The 17,020-nt window shown below is 38.2% G+C and overlaps 5 protein-coding genes across 5 annotated transcripts; all 5 read right to left on the bottom strand.

Moving 5' to 3' along the window:
• Positions 1 to 757: 757 nt before the first annotated feature.
• LOC124461164 lies at positions 758 to 1,903 on the bottom strand. The gene is made up of 3 exons (XM_047012715.1): positions 1,872 to 1,903; positions 1,396 to 1,815; positions 758 to 1,334 (listed from the first exon to the last, which is right to left on the bottom strand). The coding sequence occupies exon 3, from the start codon at positions 1,274 to 1,276 to the stop codon at positions 758 to 760; it is 519 nt and encodes a 172-aa protein (XP_046868671.1). The 5' UTR covers positions 1,277 to 1,334; positions 1,396 to 1,815; positions 1,872 to 1,903.
• A 715-nt stretch (positions 1,904 to 2,618) lies between these two features.
• Positions 2,619 to 3,894, bottom strand: LOC124461161. Its single transcript, XM_047012712.1, has 3 exons — positions 3,863 to 3,894; positions 3,387 to 3,806; positions 2,619 to 3,325 (listed from the first exon to the last, which is right to left on the bottom strand). Exon 3 carries the CDS (start codon positions 3,265 to 3,267, stop codon positions 2,620 to 2,622), a length of 648 nt encoding a protein of 215 aa, XP_046868668.1. The 5' UTR covers positions 3,268 to 3,325; positions 3,387 to 3,806; positions 3,863 to 3,894; the 3' UTR covers position 2,619.
• Positions 3,895 to 4,787: 893 nt separating this feature from the next.
• Positions 4,788 to 6,205, bottom strand: LOC124461163. Its single transcript, XM_047012714.1, has 4 exons — positions 6,176 to 6,205; positions 5,868 to 5,975; positions 5,555 to 5,643; positions 4,788 to 5,493 (listed from the first exon to the last, which is right to left on the bottom strand). Exons 1-4 carry the CDS (start codon positions 6,203 to 6,205, stop codon positions 4,788 to 4,790), a joined length of 933 nt encoding a protein of 310 aa, XP_046868670.1.
• An 860-nt stretch (positions 6,206 to 7,065) lies between these two features.
• On the bottom strand, positions 7,066 to 8,337 carry LOC124461160. The gene is made up of 3 exons (XM_047012711.1): positions 8,312 to 8,337; positions 7,834 to 8,255; positions 7,066 to 7,772 (listed from the first exon to the last, which is right to left on the bottom strand). Exons 1-3 carry the CDS (start codon positions 8,324 to 8,326, stop codon positions 7,067 to 7,069), a joined length of 1,143 nt encoding a protein of 380 aa, XP_046868667.1. The 5' UTR covers positions 8,327 to 8,337; the 3' UTR covers position 7,066.
• Positions 8,338 to 11,253: 2,916 nt separating this feature from the next.
• Positions 11,254 to 11,942, bottom strand: LOC124461162. Its single transcript, XM_047012713.1, has 3 exons — positions 11,917 to 11,942; positions 11,439 to 11,860; positions 11,254 to 11,377 (listed from the first exon to the last, which is right to left on the bottom strand). Exons 1-3 carry the CDS (start codon positions 11,929 to 11,931, stop codon positions 11,254 to 11,256), a joined length of 561 nt encoding a protein of 186 aa, XP_046868669.1. The 5' UTR covers positions 11,932 to 11,942.
• Positions 11,943 to 17,020: the final 5,078 nt, after the last annotated feature.

The following is a 17,020-nucleotide window of genomic DNA, read 5'->3' as shown; positions in this document are numbered from 1 at the left end:
AATTAGAATGATTCAAGTACTGTACCCCCTTGACCAGGTCGAATTTTACAAACATCCCAGGCCTTCTTGGATCTCAAAAATGTGTGAATTGCTTCCGTCCAGCTGAGAGTACTAGATATTTTCGAAAATAAACTTAGCAGTATGAAATTGCCAAATCTTTCTGTCTCTTTTTAATCAGTGAATTATTAGCAATTTTCGTTAAAATAGTTGAAAAACTAAGAGATTATTGAATAGAACCCAAGTTTTGACGCGGTCGAAGTTTGCCCCATCCCTCTGGTTTATAGATGAATTTAATTCGAAACGTAATATTTTAGATCGTGCAATATTGATTATTGGGAAGTTTTGTTTATCCCTGTTTACGTATTCCTGTTCCAGGCTTAACCAAGTCAAAAGAGTGCCGATACAAAGTAGGTGTGAAACAAGGAAATGGATACTTTTGGCATAATAAACTTTGATGACAAAATTCACCAATCAACGTTTCGTTAGTAAAGCAACAATATTTTTCTATTACGACAAACTATCGTTGCCAGTCAGAATAATCGGCAGACAAATGAGACTGCCGCAATTGTAACCTTTTTTTTAACATTTCAAAATATATATTGCATAAAATAAAAATATAAAAGCGTGTTCTAATCGCAAAACTCAAATTTGATAATCCAAAAACAAAATTTGAGGCTGTTGCATCTTTCCTTGATGATGTCCACACTCTCTGCATCCATCCAGATCTCAAGCTGTTCATTTGGACAAATATCTGTCACTATGGGGCTGCATCTTTACGGCTCACCACGGCCCACTTCTCCGTCGTAATATCAGCATTCTGCTGTTCCAGAAGCTCGAAAATTGCTTGGAAACACTTCTCGACCTTTGGCCATGTAACTCTGGCCGGTGTCAGGTGTAGGAAGTCTATGAGACTGGTGGCCTGATATGTCTCCATGGAGCATACGTTGCCCGCCACCCAATCCATCGTATCCTCATTGGCCGCTGCAATGTACAGCCGCCCATTGTACTCAGTGTCTGGAGTCACCTCATTGAAATCCAAACAGCGAACATTTCTGAAATCCTTAAAAATTCCAAAGAACTCTTCCAACAGGTCGCAAAAGTTTTTCTCACATTCTGAGGAAGATATAACCACGACAAACGGCCTGTTCTCTGGGAGAATGTTAACGTACGGGGGCCGCTGACCATTTATAACATCAGGTTCCATTTCGATTTCATGTTTAACCGGGCGTGGTCGGGACTTTATTCCGCAGCCTCCCATATCGCATGCCTCCTGCATATCTCCATACGAGTGGTTTTCTAGACTCTCCTCACTGGATTCGAGAACATATTTGATCCTATTTTCAAAAAACCGAATATTCAGTCACTGAATTTTGATTTTCTATTCCTAATACTTACCGTTTAGTCTCTATGGTTATTTCATGTCCTTGGGCTTTTCGTTTAATACCTCGCTTGCAATCAATAGTGGATGGCTGGACGGGTCCGCCACTATATAGGAGGATAGCTCAATGACGGAAGATTCACTATCTTCGATACTTGAGTCTGACACCGAATTATCGACTAATGGATCGGCAATTCCTCGCCCCCAAGGGAAAATAGTATCAAGCCCACAAAATTGTTGCCTTCATAGCAAGACACAACCGGCATAATTTGGTTGTTTTTGCCTAGACCAGCAACTTCTATTAAAAGATCTGAATCGGCACACGTTACATCAGATGCAGAAATCTCCAATGTTTCCGGCTCAATATTGAGAAGGCTCTGAAGCTCAGCCTTTAGCTCGTATACGGTAGCTGAGATTGGGAGCTTCGTAACCAATGGCTGGAAAAGAACACTTGGTCACGATTATGAAAAGTTATATCCTCACGTTTACTAACCTTTCCGGATTGCATGATCAATTGAACAGTCAACATGTTTTCACTTTTGTTTTTCTCTTTTTTGATTTTCAGAAGTAAACTTTTTGTTTTATTTTTGATGGTGACTGTATGAGTTCACGAATTAGAATGATTCAAGTACTGTACCCCCTTGACCAGGTCGAATTTTACAAACATCCCAGGCCTTCTTGGTTCTCAAAAATGTGTGAATTGCTTCCGTCCAGCTGAGAGTTCTAGATATTTTCGAAAATAAACTTAGCAGTATGAAATTGCCAAATCTTTCTGTCTCTTTTTAATCAGTGAATTATTAGCAATTTTCGTTAAAATAGTTGAAAAACTAAGAGATTATTGAATAGAACCCAAGTTTTGACGCGGTCGAAGTTTGCCCCATCCCTCTGGTTTATAGATGAATTTAATTCGAAACGTAATATTTTAGATCGTGCAATATTGATTATTGGGAAGTTTTGTTTATCCCTGTTTACGTATTCCTGTTCCAGGCTTAACCAAGTCAAAAGAGTGCCGATACAAAGTAGGTGTGAAACAAGGAAATGGATACTTTTGGCATAATAAACTTTGATGACAAAATTCACCAATCAACGTTTCGTTAGTAAAGCAACAATATTTTTCTATTACGACAAACTATCGTTGCCAGTCAGAATAATCGGCAGACAAATGAGACTGCCGCAATTGTAACCTTTTTTTTAACATTTCAAAATATATATTGCATAAAATAAAAATATAAAAGCGTGTTCTAATCGCAAAACTCAAATTTGATAATCCAAAAACAAAATTTGAGGCTGTTGCATCTTTCCTTGATGATGTCCACACTCTCTGCATCCATCCAGATCTCAAGCTGTTCATTTGGACAAATATCTGTCACTATGGGGGCTGCATCTTTACGGCTCACCACAGCCCACTTCTCCGTCGTAATATCAGCATTCTGCTGTTCCAGAAGCTCGAAAATTGCTTGGAAACACTTCTCGACCTTTGGCCATGTAACTCTGGCCGGTGTCAGGTGTAGGAAGTCTATGAGACTGGTGGCCTGATATGTCTCCATGGAGCATACGTTGCCCGCCACCCAGTCCATCGTATCCTCATTGGCCGCTGCAATGTACAGCCGCCCATTGTACTCAGTGTCTGGAGTCACCTCATTGAAATCCAAACAGCGAACATTTCTGAAATCCTTAAAAATTCCAAAGAACTCTTCCAACAGGTCGCAAAAGTTTTTCTCACATTCTGAGGAAGATATAACCACGACAAACGGCCTGTTCTCTGGGAGAATGTTAACGTACGGGGGCCGCTGACCATTTATAACATCAGGTTCCATTTCGATTTCATGTTTAACCGGGCGTGGTCGGGACTTTATTCCGCAGCCTCCCATATCGCATGCCTCCTGCATATCTCCATACGAGTGGTTTTCTAGACTCTCCTCACTGGATTCGAGAACATATTTGATCCTATTTTCAAAAAACCGAATATTCAGTCACTGAATTTTGATTTTCTATTCCTAATACTTACCGTTTAGTCTCTATGGTTATTTCATGTCCTTGGGCTTTTCGTTTAATACCTCGCTTGCAATCAATAGTGGATGGCTGGACGGGTCCGCCACTATATAGGAGGATAGCTCAATGACGGAAGATTCACTATCTTCGATACTTGAGTCTGACACCGAATTATCGACTAATGGATCGGCAATTCCTCGCCCCCAAGGGAAAATAGTATCAAGCCCACAAAATTGTTGCCTTCATAGCAAGACACAACCGGCATAATTTGGTTGTTTTTGCCTAGACCAGCAACTTCTATTAAAAGATCTGAATCGGCACACGTTACATCAGATGCAGAAATCTCCAATGTTTCCGGCTCAATATTGAGAAGGCTCTGAAGCTCAGCCTTTAGCTCGTATACGGTAGCTGAGATTGGGAGCTTCGTAACCAATGGCTGGAAAAGAACACTTGGTCACGATTATGAAAAGTTATATCCTCACGTTTACTAACCTTTCCGGATTGCATGATCAATTGAACAGTCAACATGTTTTCACTTTTGTTTTTCTCTTTTTTGATTTTCAGAAGTAAACTTTTTGTTTTATTTTTGATGTTGACTGTATGAGTTCACGAATTAGAATGATTCAAGTACTGTACCCCCTTGACCAGGTCGAATTTTACAAACATCCCAGGCCTTCTTGGTTCTCAAAAATGTGTGAATTGCTTCCGTCCAGCTGAGAGTACTAGATATTTTCGAAAATAAACTTAGCAGTATGAAATTGCCAAATCTTTCTGTCTCTTTTTAATCAGTGAATTATTAGCAATTTTCGTTAAAATAGTTGAAAAACTAAGAGATTATTGAATAGAACCCAAGTAAATTCGTTACTTTCTACGCAAATGTCATAAAAATTTGTTATTTCTCAGTTTAATATAACCATTAATGACTGTGCCGAATCAAACTAAGATCGGGCGACTGTATCATATAGCTCCCATAGGAACAATCGGTGGTAAACAGTGACTTTGATCAATATCTTCGTTATTTCCTATGCTAAGATTTTAGGCCGTTCTTTCGCAAACTTTAGCCTTTTTAGATAAAACGTTTTTCCATTTTGATATATTTTAGATCGTGCAATATTGATTATTGGGAAGTTTTGTTTATCCCTGTTTACGTATTCCTGTTCCAGCCTTAACCAAGTCAAAAGAGTGCCGATACAAAGTAGATGTGAAACAAGGACATGGATACTTTTGGCATAATAAACTTTGATGACAAAATTCACCAATCAACGTTTCGTTAGTAAAGCAACAATATTTCTCTATTACGACAAACTATCGTTGCCAGTCAGAATAATCGGCAGACAAATGAGACTGCCGCAATTGTAACCTTTTTTTTAACATTTCAAAATATATATTGCATAAAATAAAAATATAAAAGCGTGTTCTAATTGCAAAACTCAAATTTGATAATCCAAAAACAAAATTTGAGGCTGTTGCATCTTTCCTTGATGATGTCCACACTCTCTGCATCCATCCAGATCTCAAGCTGTTCATTTGGACAAATATCTGTCACTATGGGGGCTGCATCTTTGCGGCTCACCACGGCCCACTTCTCCGTCGTAATATCAGCATTCTGCTGTTCCAGAAGCTCGAAAATTGCTTGGAAACACTTCTCGACCTTTGGCCATGTAACTCTGGCCGGTGTCAGGTGTAGGAAGTCTATGAGACTGGTGGCCTGATATGTCTCCATGGAGCAAACGTTGCCCGCCACCCAGTCCATCGTATCCTCATTGGCCGCTGCAATGTACTGCCGCCCATTGTACTCAGTGTCTGGAGTCACCTCATTGAAATCCAAACAGCGAACATTTCTGAAATCCTTAAAAATTCCAAAGAACTCTTCCAACAGGTCGCAAAAGTTTTTCTCACATTCTGAGGAAGATATAACCACGACAAACGGCCTGTTCTCTGGGAGAATGTTAACGTACGAAGGCCGCTGACCATTTATAACATCAGGTTCCATTTCGATTTCATGTTTAACCGGGCGTGGTCGGGACTTTATTCCGCAGCCTCCCATATCGCATGCCTCCTGCATATCTCCATACGAGTGGTTTTCTAGACTCTCCTCACTGGATTCGAGAACATATTTGATCCTATTTTCAAAAGACGGAATATTCAGTCACTGAATTTTGATTTTCTATTCCTAATACTTACCGTTTAGTCTCTATGGTTATTTCATGTCCTTGGGCTTTTCGTTTAATACCTCGCTTGCAATCAATAGTGGATGGCTGGCGGATCCGCCACTAGATCCCGAGGATAGCTCAATGACGGAAGATTCACTATCTTCGATACTTGAGTCTGACACCGAATTATCGACTAATGGATCGGCGAAATCCTCGCCCCCAAGGGAAAATAGTATCAAGCCCACAAAATTGTTGCCTTCATAGCAAGACACAACCGGCTTAATTTGTTTGTTTTTGCCTAGACCAGCAACTTCTATTAAAAGATCTGAATCGGCACACGTTACATCAGATGCAGAAATCTCCAATGTTTCCGGCTCAATATTGAGAAGGCTCTGAAGCTCAGCCTTTAGCTCGTATACGGTAGCTGAGATTGGGAGCTTCGTAACCAATGGCTGGAAAAGAACACTTGGTCACGATTATGAAAAGTTATATCCTCACGTTTACTAACCTTTCCGGATTGCATGATCAATTGAACAGTCAACATGTTTTCACTTTTGTTTTTCTCTTTTTTGATTTTCAGAAGTAAACTTTTTGTTTTATTTTTGATGTTGACTGTATGAGTTCACGAATTAGAATGATTCAAGTACTGTACCCCCTTGACCAGGTCGAATTTTACAAACATCCCAGGCCTTCTTGGATCTCAAAAATGTGTGAATTGCTTCCGTCCAGCTGAGAGTACTAGATATTTTGGAAAATAAACTTAGCAGTATGAAACTGCCAAATCTTTCTGTCTCTTTTTAATCAGTGAATTATTAGCAATTTTCGTTAAAATAGTTGAAAAACTAAGAGATTATTGAATAGAACCCAAGTAAATTCGTTATTTTCTACGCAAATGTCATAAAAATTTGTTATTTCTCAGTTTAATATAACCATTAATGACTATGCCGAATCAAACTAAGATCGGGCGACTATATCATATAGCTCCCATAGGAACAATCGGTGGTAAACAGTGACTTTGATCAATATCTTCGTTATTTCCTATGCTAAGATTTCAGGCCGTTCTTTCGCAAACTTTAGCCTTTTTAGATAAAACGTTTTTCCATTTTGATGGCTATATGTAAGGAAAGAGTTACCAAAAAAGTTGCAAGGGTATACAAACTTTGACGCGGTCGAAGTTTGCCCCATCCCTCTGGTTTATAGATGAATTTAATTCGAAACGTAATATTTTAGATCGTGCAATATTGATTATTGGGAAGTTTTGTTTATCCCTGTTTACGTATTCCTGTTCCAGCCTTAACCAAGTCAAAAGAGTGTCGATACAAAGTAGATGTGAAACAAGGACATGGATACTTTGGCATAATAAACTTTGATGACAAAATTCACCAATCAACGTTTCGTTAGTAAAGCAACAATATTTTTCTATTACGACAAACTATCGTTGCCAGTCAGAATAATCGGCAGACAAATGAGACTGCCGCAATTGTAACCTTTTTTTAACATTTCAAAATATATATTGCATAAAATAAAAATATAAAAGCGTGTTCTAATCGCAAAACTCAAATTTGATAATCCAAAAACAAAATTTGAGGCTGTTGCATCTTTCCTTGATGATGTCCACACTCTCTGCATCCATCCAGATCTTAAGCTGTTCATTTGGACAAATATCTGTCACTATGGGGTCTGCATCTTTGCCGCTCACCACGGCCCACTTCTCCGTCGTAATATCAGCATTCTGCTGTTCCAGAAGCTCGAAAATTGCTTGAAAACACTTCTCGACCTTCGGCCATGTAACTCTGGCCGGTGTCAGGTGTAGTAAGTCTATGAGACTGGTGGCCTGATATGTCTCCATGGAGCATACGTTGCACGCCACCCAGTCCATCGTATCCTCATTGGCCGCTGCAATGTACAGCCGCCCATTGTACTCAGTGTCTGGAGTCACCTCATTGAAATCCAAACAGCGAACATTTCTGAAATCCTTAAAAATTCCAAAGAACTCTTCCAACAGGTCGCAAAAGTTTTTCTCACATTCTGAGGAAGATATAACCACGACAAACGGCCTGTTCTCTGGGAGAATGTTAACGTACGGGGGCCGCTGACCATTTATAACATCAGGTTCCATTTCGATTTCATGTTTAACCGGGCGTGGTTGGGACTTTATTCCGCAGCCTCCCATATCGCATGCCTCCTGCATATCTCCATACGAGTGGTTTTCTAGACTCTCCTCACTGGATTCGAGAACATATTTGATCCTATTTTCAAAAGACGGAATATTCAGTCACTGAATTTTGATTTTCTATTCCTAATACTTACCGTTTAGTCTCTATGGTTATTTCATGTCCTTGGGCTTTTCGTTTAATACCTCGCTTGCAATCAATAGTGGATGGCTGGACGGATCCGCCACTAGATCCCGAGGATAGCTCAATGACGGAAGATTCACTATCTTCGATACTTGAGTCTGACACCGAATTATCGACTAATGGATCGGCGAAATCCTCGCCCCCAAGGGAAAATAGTATCAAGCCCACAAAATTGTTGCCTTCATAGCAAGACACAACCGGCTTAATTTGTTTGTTTTTGCCTAGACCAGCAACTTCTATTAAAAGATCTGAATCGGCACACGTTACATCAGATGCAGAAATCTCCAATGTTTCCGGCTCAATATTGAGAAGGCTCTGAAGCTCAGCCTTTAGCTCGTATACGGTAGCTGAGATTGGGAGCTTCGTAACCAATGGCTGGAAAAGAACACTTGGTCACGATTATGAAAAGTTATATTCTCACGTTTACTAACCTTTCCGGATTGCATGATCAATTGAACAGTCAACATGTTTTCACTTTTGTTTTTCGCTTTTCTGATTTTCAGAAGTAAACTTTTTGTTTTATTTTTGATGTTGACTGTATGAGTTCACGAATTAGAATGATTCAAGTACTGTACCCCCTGGACCAGGTCGAATTTTACAAACATCCCAGGCCTTCTTGGATCTCAAAAATGTGTGAATTGCTTCCGTCCAGCTGAGAGTACTCGATATTTTCGAAAATAAACTTAGCAGTATGAAATTGCCAAATCTTTCTGTCTCTTTTTAATCAGTGAATTATTAGCAATTTTCGTTAAAATAGTTGAAAAACTAAGAGATTATTGAATAGAACCCAAGTAAATTCGTTACTTTCTACGCAAATGTCATAAAAATTTGTTATTTCTCAGTTTAATATAACCATTAATGACTGTGCCGAATCAAACTAAGATCGGGTGACTATATCATATAGCTCCCATAGGAACAATCGGTGGTAAACAGTGACTTTGATCAATATCTTCGTTATTTCCTATGCTAAGATTTTAGGCCGTTCTTTCGCAAACTTTAGCATTTTTAGATAAAACGTTTTTCCATTTGATGGCTATAGGTAAGGAAAGAGTTACCAAAAAAGTTGCAAGGGTATACAAACTTTGACGCGGTCGAAGTTTGCCCCATCCCTCTGTCTGAGGAAGATATAACCACGACAAACGGCCTATTCTCTGGAAGAATGTTAACGTACGGGGGCCGCTGACCATTTATAACATCAGGTTCCATTTCATGTTTAACCGGGCGTGGTCGGGACTTTATTCCGCAGCCTCCCATATCGCATGCCTCCTGCATATCTCCATACGAGTGGTTTTCTAGACTCTCCTCACTGGATTCGAGAACATATTTGATCCTATTTTCAAAAGACGGAATATTCAGTCACTGAATTTTGATTTTCTATTCCTAATACTTACCGGTTAGTCTCTATGTTTATTTCATGTCCTTGGGCTTTTCGTTTAATACCTCGCTTGCAACAAATAGTGGATGGCTGGACGGATCCGCCACTAGATCCCGAGGATAGCTCAATGACGGAAGATTCACTATCTTCGATACTTGAGTCTGACACCGAATTATCGACTAATGGATCGGCGAAATCCTCGCCCCCAAGGGAAAATAGTATCAAGCCCACAAAATTGTTGCCTTCATAGCAAGACACAACCGGCTTAATTTGTTTGTTTTTGCCTAGACCAGCAACTTCTATTAAAAGATCTGAATCGGCACACGTTACATCAGATGCAGAAATCTCCAATGTTTCCGGCTCAATATTGAGAAGGCTCTGAAGGTCAGCCTTTTGCTCGTATACGGTAGCTGAGATTGGGAGCTTCGTAACCAATGGCTGGAAAAGAACACTTGGTCACGATTATGAAAAGTTATATCCTCACGTTTACTAACCTTTCCGGATTGCATGATCAATTGAACAGTCAACATGTTTTCACTTTTGTTTTTCTCTTTTTTGATTTTCAGAAGTAAACTTTTTGTTTTATTTTTGATGTTGACTGTATGAGTTCACGAATTAGAATGATTCAAGTACTGTACCCCCTTGACCAGGTCGAATTTTACAAACATCCCAGGCCTTCTTGGATCTCAAAAATGTGTGAATTGCTTCCGTCCAGCTGAGAGTACTAGATATTTTCGAAAATAACTTAGCAGTATGAAATTGCCAAATCTTTCTGTCTCTATTTTTAATCAGTGAATTATTAGCAATTTTCGTTAAAATAGTTGAAAAACTAAGAGATTATTGAATAGAACCCAAGTAAATTCGTTACTTTCTACGCAAATGTCATAAAAATTTGTTATTTCTCAGTTTAATATAACCATTATCAAACCAGAATCAAACTAAGATCGGGCGACTATATCATATAGCTCCCATAGGAACAATCGGTGGTAAACAGTGACTTTGATCAATATCTTCGATATTTCCTATGCTAAGATTTTAGGCCGTTCTTTCGCAAACTTTAGCCCTTTTAGATAAAACGTTTTTCCATTTTGATATATTTTAGATCGTGCAATATTGATTATTGGGAAGTTTTGTTTATCCCTGTTTACGTATTCCTGTTCCAGCCTTAACCAAGTCAAAAGAGTGCCGATACAAAGTAGATGTGAAACAAGGACATGGATACTTTTGGCATAATAAACTTTGATGACAAAATTCACCAATCAACGTTTCGTTAGTAAAGCAACAATATTTTTCTATTACGACAAACTATCGTTGCCAGTCAGAATAATCGGCAGACAAATGAGACTGCCGCAATTGTAACCTTTTTTTTAACATTTCAAAATATATATTGCATAAAATAAAAATATCAAAGCGTGTTCTAATCGCAAAACTCAAATTTGATAATCCAAAAACAAAATTTGAGGCTGTTGCATCTTTCCTTGATGATGTCCACACTCTCTGCATCCATCCAGATCTTAAGCTGTTCATTTGGACAAATATCTGTCACTATGGGGTCTGCATCTTTGCGGCTCACCACGGCCCACTTCTCCGTCGTAATATCAGCATTCTGCTGTTCCAGAAGCTCGAAAATTGCTTGGAAACACTTCTCGACCTTTGGCCATGTAACTCTGGCCGGTGTCAGGTGTAGGAAGTCTATGAGACTGGTGGCCTGATATGTCTCCATGGAGCATACGTTGCCCGCCACCCAGTCCATCGTATCCTCATTGGCCGCTGCAATGTACAGCCGCCCATTGTACTCAGTGTCTGGAGTCACCTCATTGAAATCCAAACAGCGAACATTTCTGAAATCCTTAAAAATTCCAAAGAACTCTTCCAACAGGTCGCAAAAGTTTTCTCACATTCTGAGGAAGATATAACCACGACAAACGGCCTGTTCTCTGGAAGAATGTTAACGTACGGGGGCCGCTGACCATTTATAACATCAGGTTCCATTTCGATTTAATGTTTAACCGGGCGTGGTCGGGACTTTATTCCGCAGCCTCCCATATCGCATGCCTCCTGCATATCTCCATACGAGTGGTTTTCTAGACTCTCCTCACTGGATTCGAGAACATATTTGATCCTATTTTCAAAAGACGGAATATTCAGTCACTGAATTTTGATTTTCTATTCCTAATACTTACCGTTTAGTCTCTATGGTTATTTCATGTCCTTGGGCTTTTCGTTTAATACCTCGCTTGCAATCAATAGTGGATGGCTGGACGGATCCGCCACTAGATCCCGAGGATAGCTCAATGACGGAAGATTCACTATCTTCGATACTTGAGTCTGACACCGAATTATCGACTAATGGATCGGCGAAATCCTCGCCCCCAAGGGAAAATAGTATCAAGCCCACAAAATTGTTGCCTTCATAGCAAGACACAACCGGCTTAATTTGTTTGTTTTTGCCTAGACCAGCAACTTCTATTAAAAAAACTGAATCGGCACACGTTACATCAGATGCAGAAATCTCCAATGTTTCCGGCTCAATATTGAGAAGGCTCTGAAGCTCAGCCTTTAGCTCGTATACGGTAGCTGAGATTGGGAGCTTCGTAACCAATGGCTGGAAAAGAACACTTGGTCACGATTATGAAAAGTTATATCCTCACGTTTACTAACCTTTCCGGATTGCATGATCAATTGAACAGTCAACATGTTTTCACTTTTGTTTTTCTCTTTTTTGATTTTCAGAAGTAAACTTTTTGTTTTATTTTTGATGTTGACTGTATGAGTTCACGAATGATTCAAGTACTGTACCCCCTTGACCAGGTCGAATTTTACAAACATCCCAGGCCTTCTTGGATCTCAAAAATGTGTGAATTGCTTCCGTCCAGCTGAGAGTACTAGATATTTTCGAAAATAAACTTAGCAGTATGAAATTGCCAAATCTTTCTGTCTCTTTTAATCAGTGAATTATTAGCAATTTTCGTTAAAATAATTGAAAAACTAAGAGATTATTGAATAGAACCCAAGTAAATTCGTTACTTTCTACGCAAATGTCATAAAAATTTGTTATTTCTCAGTTTAATATAACCATTAATGACTGTGCCGAATCAAACTAAGATCGGGCGACTATATCGTATAGCTCCCATAGGAACAATCGGTGGTAAACAGTGACTTTGATCAATATCTTCGTTATTTCCTATTACTTTGACGCGGTCGAAGTTTGCCCCATCCCTCTGGTTTATAGATGAATTTAATTCGAAACGTAATATTTTAGATCGTGCAATATTGATAATTGGGAAGTTTTGTTTATCCCTGTTTACGTATTCCTGTTCCAGCCTTAACCAAGTCAAAAGAGTGCCGATACAAAGTAGATGTGAAACAAGGACATGGATACTTTTGGCATAATAAACTTTGATGACAAAATTCACCAATCAACGTTTCGTTAGTAAAGCAACAATATTTTTCTATTACGACAAACTATCGTTGCCAGTCAGAATAATCGGCAGACAAATGAGACTGCCGCAATTGTAACCTTTTTTTAACATTTCAAAATATATATTGCATAAAATAAAAATATAAAAGCGTGTTCTAATCGCAAAACTCAAATTTGATAATCCAAAACAAAATTTGAGGCTGTTGCATCTTTCCTTGATGATGTCCACACTCTCTGCATCCATCCAGATCTCAAGCTGTTCATTTGGACAAATATCTGTCACTATGGGGGCTGCATCTTTGCGGCTCACCACGGCCCACTTCTCCGTCGTAATATCAGCATTCTGCTGTTCCAGAAGCTCGAAAATTGCTTGGAAACACTTCTCGACCTTTGGCCATGTAACTCTGGCCGGTGTCAGGTGTAGGAAGTCTATGAGACTGGTGGCCTGATATGTCTCCATGGAGCATACGTTGCCCGCCACCCAGTCCATCGTATCCTCATTGGCCGCTGCAATGTACAGCCGCCCATTGTACTCAGTGTCTGGAGTCACCTCATTGAAATCCAAACAGCGAACATTTCTGAAATCCTTAAAAATTCCAAAGAACTCTTCCAACAGGTCGCAAAAGTTTTTCTCACATTCTGAGCAAGATAGGAAGTCCCTGATGCGTATGTGTGCGTGTGTGCGTGTGTGGGAAAATGCTTTTTGGCCAAACAGTTTGGACTACACTTCTCGCTGGCGGCATAGAGACACTATTATTTTTTTCGAACCAATTTCAATTGAAAATCTGTTAGCATAAACAAATGCAAACGTTTGTTAGCGAAAACAACCTTTTGGTTTATGCATTTTTGTCGGTTTTAAAATTCCAATTGCTAAAATAATAATAAAAACAAAAAGCAAAATATATGAACCACAATAACAAAAAAAAACGAGTAAATATATGTATATATACATAAATGCGTTTAATGGAACTGGCTCGTTAGCGCATTTAAAGTGAAAATGAAAAAGTTTCCGTGGTCTCCCGTGACCCAAAACTTTTGCAACGCATAGATTTATCGTTTTTATGCGTTGAAAATCCCATTAGCTTCCGCCTCCTGCGATAAACCTAAGAAGCGCATAAAAATATCCTTCCCATGTTCGATTTTCTTTTTTCCGTTTTACTTTTGTTCTTTGTGATAAAAGAGCATGAACACCAATGCAAAAGCACTTGAGACTGTTTACTCTCATAAGGGGTGTTCTGGTCGTACAGTACAGTAGTACAGAATATGAGTCTAGTATTAAAATCTTCTATTTATAATAAGCAGAGTATGCACTTTTAAATGTTTTTTTAGCCTTTCTCTTTTGATTATCAGCAGCCATATACCAGACAGATAGATTTAATTCAAGATAGATTCAAAAAAAAAAAAAAGAAAACGATTAAGAAAACCATCAAAAGATTGAATATTTTTAGCTGTTTACGAATTTTAAAAATATTGTTCAGAAAGTATTATTACTCAATGTTTCCTTAAGCAGTAATATAGCATACGAAGTGTGTTATCTCTGTTGATCACAATAACACTATTCCATAATAGGTTTTGAAAAGGAATTAAAGCTCAACCAATATACTAAGATACAGCAAAAAATCTTTCTATCTCTTTTCATAACACCCTCTTTGGTTCTTTCTTTCTTCCTCGCCTCTGGCATCTTCAGTCTGTAGTTTATTGTCATTTTGGTGCCATTTTGGAACCCTTTTTAATTTGTCTAACGATGCAGACAGAGAAAATTCTTTGCGCTAAGTATTGAAAAAACAAATTTCCAACAAACAACTGGCAAAAAATTACAATGAACGAATCAAAGTAAAGAAAGAAAGAAAGAAACATTGCAGACAATTGAAATCGGCGACAAAAGAGAAGCAGACGCTGGAGAGAAAACGTGAAGAAGTACAGGAAAAAAAAACCCGAAAAAGCAATCCAAAATAATAAATCACACCTTTGTCACTCAATGCTTTTCGTGTTCGTGTTTTCATTTTATTCCCTTTCCCCTCAAAAAAAGTATATTCACTTGTTGGGTAAGGCCTGACTAAATTCATCTCTAGACTTACATCCTTGTGATCTTCAGATCACATAAGCTATCCAAATGCTTTAGTTTGTTTTTTAGTTTAGTTTTCACATAGACTGATCGTAACAGATTATATTTCAATAATACAGAGACTTGGCAAGACTCAGAGACTCAATTCAACCTTATCATTTTTTTTTCCAATTAAATCCTTTTTGAAATTGGTTGGGCTTTGGCCTTTCGTCGGCCATCGACTGCGACATGTAATTAGTTGACAAAGGTGTTACTGCTGGGTCTTAATTAAATTTTTATCTCTGCTCCTTCTCTCACGCCTTTCAAGTGGCTTCCATCTGGCCAACAAAAACAAGAAGCGAAAAAAAAAAAATACAAATAAAAAGGATTCAATTGTGAGCTCTGCCTTCAAAATGCCAAGTTAACAACAGCAGTAGACATTGGGGATTTTAAATATCTGTTGGGCTTACTTAAAGTTTATCGGAATACGTAATTAAATAAAATTTAGTCACGCAAAGTGAGAAATTAAGGCCACATCAGAAACAGAACGATACCTCAATCTAAGAATATTAATAGCCAAAATGTTGGGTATTTAAAAATATTTTGATTAATATTTTGTAAACTATGATGGGCTATGATTATATGCCCTTGCTAGTTCTACGAAATCTTAAGAAGACTAAGCAATTTTACTATTGGAAAGTTCATTCAAATTTTTCTAACTTAGATTTCAATCTTATCAACCGACAAAATTTAGTTATGCATCTTTCAAGTAAAAAGTTAATTATATTTTTCATGTCGAGGAGAAGAAGTGGCCTAGAAAAAGGTAAACATTGAAAGAAACTTCCCGACAGAGACGAGATGGGAAATGAATTTGTTAAACAATTGGTCCATTGGCTTACTTCGCCAGCTCTTGCTTTGGCTTTTAAGAAAATTTTAATATGGCTTTAGCATACAATTTAATAAAAAATTCAGTCTGCGACAAGTCCGGAAGTCGAGCAGAAATGCTTTTGGCTTGCTGCAAAATTCATCAAAGTGTTCGATTCAATGTTGATTTCCACTTTTGCAGAATTAAAAAAAAAGCACAGCATTTCCGTTTCACTTTTTTCCGTTTTAATTTTTAACATTTTTCCCGCTCTCTCCCTCTCTGTCTTCTCTTTCCTCTTTTTGAGTGTTATACTTTTTTGTTGTGTTAATTACATTTAGCAAGATTTATGCAATTTACGCGCACAGGAAAAGCATTAATTAATTTTAGATGCATAATGATTAAAACTGGCTAGGCAAAAGGGAAGTTGGAAAATGGCTAACTGATCGGTATACAAAGTTTGTATTAATGAGAAAATTACTCATCGCTTGTCTTCCATTTAAACTTTTTCTTATTTAAGTGAACTGAAGTGTTGCATAAACTTTCGTCATCAAAACAATTAACTTTAGCCGAGTGAGAAATGACAGATGCAAACGAAATCGCACTTTCATATGGAAGAACTCTCAGTTGCATAACCAATTGGCACAAGTTATCTAAAACTGTTCTCTTTAGCTTTTCGTAATGGATTTTACATTTAGATTTCTCTTTTCTTTACTCAGCATTGGGAAATGGTTTTGTTTTTCAAATGTTTGTAAATAAACATTTATTTATATACATTTTTATTACGTTGATTGTGATGGATAAAGTTTATGGAGTGTGTACACGTAATTAGTTAACAAGTTGCATAAGCACTTCAAACTTGAGCGATTTAAGTATTATCTAGCCATAGTATTCTCTGGTCCTTCTATTCTCATTTTCGTACTTGTGCACTGAGGCCACTCAGTCGGCTTTAACCACGTGTAGTTGTTTGTTGTTCTTGTTGTGTATGTGTGTGTGTGTGTGGGTGCATGTATGTGTATTTGACAAGGACATTTCATGCAGCTAATGATGTATTCATTTACCAACAAGCCAACCACTCCACGGAAGGAAAAAAATCATTCAAGCTTTCTTGACTTAGCTGGAATTGGAGCTAAAAATCAAAGTTACACATGCTGTTAATACCCTTTTGGTCTTTTAGATGCCAAAGGATCATAACTTAAAAGTTATTGTCACTCAATCAAGTTTCATTGTTCTTTCAAGAATATTCGCACGAAAACACACTTATATTCACGCTGCACCAATTCTCGCCCCATCGGTAAACAAAGGACTGAAGGGATCTTGAGGGATCAAGAAAAGATAAAAAACCGGAAATAGAAGATAATGCGGCAACCGTGAAATTTATGCTTTATACCGCATAAATTGACTGAGACACTTGTGACGGGCGTTGTTTTTTGGGGTT

Source organism: Drosophila willistoni, unplaced genomic scaffold (genome assembly GCF_018902025.1).
Source record: "Drosophila willistoni isolate 14030-0811.24 unplaced genomic scaffold, UCI_dwil_1.1 Seg220, whole genome shotgun sequence".
NCBI classification, from domain to species: Eukaryota; Metazoa; Arthropoda; class Insecta; order Diptera; family Drosophilidae; genus Drosophila; species Drosophila willistoni.
This window is presented reverse-complemented; position numbering and strand designations above follow the sequence as displayed.

Excerpts from the sequence above, each read along its gene's own strand:
- LOC124461164 (XM_047012715.1), bottom strand. The coding sequence starts at position 1,276 with ATGCAGGAGGCATGCGATATGGGAGGCTGCGGAATAAAGTCCCGACCA.
- LOC124461161 (XM_047012712.1), bottom strand. The coding sequence starts at position 3,267 with ATGCAGGAGGCATGCGATATGGGAGGCTGCGGAATAAAGTCCCGACCA.
- LOC124461163 (XM_047012714.1), bottom strand. The coding sequence starts at position 6,205 with ATGTTTGTAAAATTCGACCTGGTCAAGGGG. Across the intron at positions 5,976-6,175 it reads AATTCGACCTGGTCAAGGGG|CCATTGGTTACGAAGCTCCC; the intron begins GTACAGTACTTG and ends GTTCTTTTCCAG. Across the intron at positions 5,644-5,867 it reads TGGAGATTTCTGCATCTGAT|TGGCGGATCCGCCAGCCATC; the intron begins GTAACGTGTGCC and ends CTCGGGATCTAG.
- LOC124461160 (XM_047012711.1), bottom strand. Across the intron at positions 7,773-7,833 it reads ATAACCATAGAGACTAAACG|GATCAAATATGTTCTCGAAT; the intron begins GTAAGTATTAGG and ends TTTTGAAAATAG.
- LOC124461162 (XM_047012713.1), bottom strand. Across the intron at positions 11,378-11,438 it reads ATAACCATAGAGACTAAACG|GATCAAATATGTTCTCGAAT; the intron begins GTAAGTATTAGG and ends TTTTGAAAATAG.